Source organism: Citrus sinensis, chromosome 7 (genome assembly GCF_022201045.2).
Source record: "Citrus sinensis cultivar Valencia sweet orange chromosome 7, DVS_A1.0, whole genome shotgun sequence".
Lineage (NCBI taxonomy): Eukaryota > Viridiplantae > Streptophyta > Magnoliopsida > Sapindales > Rutaceae > Citrus > Citrus sinensis.
Window position 1 is genome coordinate 28607140 of NC_068562.1, and position 5672 is coordinate 28612811.

General features: G+C 36.7%; 1 protein-coding gene across 1 annotated transcript; it reads right to left on the reverse strand.

The window, feature by feature from the left end:
• Positions 1–2797: 2797 nt before the first annotated feature.
• LOC102631275 (L-ascorbate oxidase) lies at positions 2798–5672 on the reverse strand. The gene is made up of 5 exons (XM_006464203.4): positions 5232–5672; positions 5045–5137; positions 4462–4674; positions 4059–4250; positions 2798–3914 (listed from the first exon to the last, which is right to left on the reverse strand). The coding sequence occupies exons 1-5, from the start codon at positions 5544–5546 to the stop codon at positions 2967–2969; spliced, it is 1761 nt and encodes a 586-aa protein (XP_006464266.1). The 5' UTR covers positions 5547–5672; the 3' UTR covers positions 2798–2966.

A 5672-nucleotide genomic window follows, 5' to 3' on the forward strand; every position in this document is an offset into this window, starting at 1 on the left:
TTTGAATAGTTTGAATACATCTAATGCCTCAGATTTCAACTTAAGAGGATAAATCCAAGTGTATCGGCTAAAATCATCAACAAAACTTATGTAATAGACATAGCTATCTCTAGAAGGTGTAGGTGAGGGTCCCCATAGGTCTGTATGTATAAGCTTAAGGGGTTTTATTGTTTTGGTTTCTGTGCTGGGAAAATGCAGCCTATGGGATTTGCCCATTTGACATGCTTCACAGATATGCTCAAGTGTTTGTTTTATGTTATTTCTTGAGAGATTAACTGAAGTAATTCCTTTTAGCAAATGCATTAGAATTTGAGAATTAGGATGGCCAAAACGTTTGTGAAGAAGAAGAATTTTATTATTCAATGCATCATTACAAACTGTGACACAACTGGAATCATTATTCTGAGTGTTTTTAAGAACACTTGAATCAAAAGAACATGCAGATAACATTGACAAAGGTTGAGTGGATGAAGGTTGACCCATGTAAGAACAAGGAAGAGACTCAGATGGTCTTAGAAGCTGCTTATACAATCCTTTCTCAGCAATTCCTGTCAGAAGCACTTGCCTCTTCAGAGAATCCTTCACATAGCAAACATTATCAACAAATTCAATAGAGATATTGTTATCAGCAGTTAATTTTGATATGCTGAGCAGGTTCTTTGTGATATCAGGTACTAATAACATGTCATTCAGTAAGATATGTGTTGGTTTATATACAGCATTTGATCCTTTATAAGTAAAACATGCATTACCAACATGAGTTATAGGCAAACCTTGGCCATTGCCGATGATAAGTTGATCAGATCCTCTGAATTCCTCTCTGACATTCATGTTGGCCATACTGTTAGTCAAGTGATGTGTGGCACCACTGTCAAGGTACCATCCTTCATCAGCAGGCCCTTCATAGTTGGTAAGATAGGCTTCAGGAATTACTGTGTCTGTTGATGGATAAGATGAGAAGGATAAATGATTGTAGCTTGAGTAGGGTGCATCATACTGTTCTTCAGTTGAAGGAGCAGCATAGGTTAGAGATGGATCAAAGTTAGCTATGTATGTAGCCTTAGATCCAAAAGATCTGCCCCTTCCAAAATGCCTAGGTGATGGTTGAGGATTGTCATCATATCTATGCCAGCATTCATCTGCTGCATGTCCTGTTTTGTGGCATATCTGACATATGGTTGGTAATCCATCTGCATGCATGTTAGCTGAAGGATGAAAGTTTGGCTTCATAGGTGGCCTAAAAGGTTGCATCATCTAGCCCCTGCCATAACCCCCAACATTACCAACACCAGGTGAAAAACCTCTGGGATGTGGATTGTGAAACATGCCTCTTCCAACATTAAATCCTCTAGTCATAGGTCGACCATAATTTCCATTTCCAACAACACCTCTTCTAAAATTTCCTCTCATATAGGGATGATTCACATTCATTGTGCTATAGTTTGCATTAAACACAGTTTTGGCACTTTGATTTTGTTCAAGTCTAGCTTCATGAGTCAGTAACAATGCATAAGCATCATCATAGCTCATCTTATTAGTTGTGATTATGGAAGCTAGATCTAGATAACCTGAACCTAAGCCATTCAAAACTCTTATTAACAGATCCTTTTCAGTGATTACATCACCAGCACAAGCAAGTTTGTTGGCGAGTAATTTCATTTTAGCACAATATTCCTCAACATTCATTGAATCTTTTCTTAAGATATTCATTTCATATCTGACTTGCATAATCTTAGCCTCAGATTGAACTCCAAACTGTTTTTCAATAGATCTCCACACATCAAATGAAGTGTCATAGCTAAGAACAGAACTAAGAATACCTTCACTTATAGTTGAGAGCAGCCAACCAAGGAGTATTTGATCTTGTGCTCTCCAGTTGCTGTAGGCTGGATTTTCAATGCTCTCACCAGATCCTTCGATCGTTGAATCAACTAGATACTGTTCTGGAATAATTTGCGGCTCTAGAATGAATCTTTCAAGGCGATTTCCTCTGATTGAAGTTACCACTTGTTTGGGCCAAAGCAAGAAATTTGATCGATCAAGTTTCACAGTTGCAGCAAAAGTAAATGATGTTTGTGTATGTTGATTTGAGTTTATGATTGTTTGATTTGAGATTGTATTGCTTGAGCTGGCCATTTGTGGCTCTGATACCATGAAAGAAAACAGAGATGTGCTGTTTGGTTGAATAGAAAATTACAGAGAAAATTCTCAATACTTGTATTTGATAAAATTCAGTTCTTAAGAGCTTTTACAAATCAGTACAAGTATTTATATTATTCCTTACACGTGAGAATTGCTAGTAACTTACTAACTAACTAACTTTCTTTAAGCTGGATCACTAATACTTGACTAATCACGCTGAGCTGTTATTCTTCACTAACAACCTTCTGCTGACGTGGCTTCACCAAGCTACTTGAATAATGAGCAGCCTTGACAATATATTTATTTATTTATTTATTTCTTTATTAGTTTCTGTAGATGTCCGACTTTTGTACATATTGCATCAACAACTTATTGTTGATTCTATGAGCAACTTGCTTTGTCGACAAATTTTTATAAACAATGAATCTCTGATCCTACCTTAAATAAAAAAGGTGATAAGTTTCAAATAAATGTACAATTATTTTCAAATAAATTTTCATGTCTTCTTACACATCCTATTTGATCAAATTGCAGATTTGATACTATAAATCAATGTATAGGTGCCAAATAAAATCAAATAGTTAATCTGTTATATGAATTTAAGCTGCTTTTCTTTTTTCTTTTCATTTTTTTAACTCACCATGCATTGCAAGCATACAACACAACTATGCAAGAATCTTTTATTGATCTTTCAAATGAAAATGAATTTCGTCGATAACTAATTACAAGCAAATAAATTTTCTTGGGGTCAAAATTATTAACCCAAAAAAAATAGAAAAAGAAAAGGAAAGTGAAAAAAGTGTCCAAATTTTCCACAAGTTTTACTACTTCCTGTGCACACAGCCCTTAATTGAAGAAGGCAACTCCCCAAGCCTCTCAATTCCTTCAGCAAACACAACTCCCATGCCCATGTAGAAATGAGACTCAATATGGCAATGAAAAGCCCAAGCTCCCGGGTTATCGGCCCGAAACCGCAATGCGGTCCATCCATAACGATGAACAGGCACTGTATTTTTCATTATTGGATTCACCAAATTATACTTCTTTGGGTCATTGTAGATATCAAATTTGCCTTCTCCATAGCCCAATACCCAAAAATCATGGCCATGAAGATGCCAGGGATGTGTCTCACTCGTCTTGTTACTCAAGGAATTTGCATTCTGCAGAATAATATCCACCGTTGAATTGAAATTCAGCCTGTAAACTCCATTACGTATGGTGTAACTTTTGTTTTCTGCAACACTAAAAATGTCGTAGTTTTTGAAATCATACCCATCGGGAGGTGGGGTTTGATCAAAAGCACTTGTTATATTCTCTTTGAGTGCAATAAGGTAAGGAATGTGAGGCAAGGTATATGTGACTTTGTTCACAGACCATCTCACATTGCCACTCACATTATTTTGTGTATTGAGCATTACTATCATTCTGTCAGCACTTTGCGGCGGGGGAACGATGAATCCCTTCCGGGCTTTAATGGCTAAACTCTGGTTTAAGCGGGAGCCAACATCGTTCCAGAGGGGCCCTGAGGGGGGTGTCGTGGGAGGAGATCTTTTGGGATGATTTGGGTAGTAATTCAAAATGGCTAAGCCAGGAGGTGTTGTGAATGTGGCGTTCCTGCTGACAATATTTGTTGTGGCCCAATAGTTTCTAGTTGGGTTTTGGTCAGCTTTTATTAGGACAGAGTACGTTTCTCCTGAATATATGAAGAGATTTTGCACCACAAATGGCTCCACATTATGCCCATCTGCTTCCACAACTGTCATATTGTGACCCTGGAGAAGAAAAAAAAATTATGTCAAAAAAAGTTTTCATAGTGTATATGAAGTTATATATGGATGCGAAGTTTGATTATAATGTTTTTAGAACCGTGTTTTTTCTAAAACTAGTTTTGAAAAATGAAAATAAAAAACACATACCTCTATTTGAAAGCTGAGGGCAGAGAGAGCAGTCAAGCTGGAAATCCTGAGTCTGTAAGTTTTTCCAGGGATTACTGTGATAACATAGGGCGAACATTCTGGATTTGTTTCATTACAAATAATGCCAACATTCAAGCTTGGAGAGTTCAAAGAAGAACAATTGAATCTTCCTTTTCCTTGTATCAAAAGTGACTGAAACATCAAGCATGAAAAAATTGTTTAGCGAGATCCTGATATTAGCTTTCCTGAGCTTTAAAAATCTATTGTGACACGTGTATTATTGTTCTTCTATTTTATTAACAACTAACTACCAATCTCTATTTAGTCAGGTAAAAAAAAAAAAATTGCATTAAAAGAGAATCCTAATTCGCAATTTTAACTTTAGATATATGTTGCTCATTACCTGAGGCTCTCCAACCCATTGAAAGGGAATAGAGGACAAGCCAGCAGCTTGTTCAAAAGCGCTTCTGTGGAACCAATCATTCAAGATGATGCTTCTATCATAGTCATAGGCATATGGCTCGGATTCCCCTTCAGGAAGTGATACTCGAATTGAACCGTACAAGCCAGCTTCTCTTTGCATTCCGTAATGAGCATGATATAAATATGTTCCAGGCTACAGTAAATTCAAAATTAAAGAAATTAATTAATTGGCTCTTAGTTGTTGCATATACTTGTTATGACAAAACAACCTGGAAAATAACAAATTAATGCTTCAACTAGAAAGAGGGGGAAGAAAAAAACAGTATAAAGGTGTCTTGAAGGGCAAATACAGTGAGTGTCAAGTCAGTTAAGCCACTTGACCCAAAAGCATAAACTTGCATATGATATAGACCAAGAGACGTCGGGCTTTTATTACCATGTTAAAGTTTCGTTATCAGGTACAAAGGTTTAAAAGAGTACTTTAGTTCTAATTTGCTTGTCTTTGACCATAGGAAATTAATGAAGCTGAACGGAGGGATTCAAGATCCGAAATTAAAACTCACCCTGTCAACAACAAACTTGTAAGTAAATGTTTCTCCAGGAAGAATTGGACACTGAGTCACTCCTTCTGTTCCATCAGCCCAGGGAGTTCCAATCTACACGTGTACAAAAAATTAGCATCAATGATTTAAAATGAACTGAATCCATATTCCAAAAACATCGAAATGGAAACATTTCTAAAAATCCTACCTGTCGAATTCCATGCCAATGAATGGCAACATTCTCAGTAAGCAAGCTGTTCTTAAGCTCAACAATGACGGTATCATTTTGCCGAGCCTGAATTGTTGGTCCTGGAGTCCTTCCGTTGATTGTGATCACAACTTTTCTGAAGCAATCAGGGGACTTGTACTCATACTTCACTTCCCATTTGTATCTTCTAATCCTGGCCTCAGCCATTGGAACGATATTTGCTAAAGAGAAGATCAATACACATAAAGCCAACAAGTTTAAAATCTTCATTCCTCTAAATCTTGAAGAAACCGCCATGTCAAAAAAATATGCCATGGCTGCTTTTGTGACTCGAAAAAACTCAACTGGGTTGCTTTTGTTTGATGCAAATGCTTAAAATTTTGATTTAATATTTTAATATGGCAGGGCAAAGAGAGAAAAAAGAGAGAGCAGCAATGAGTT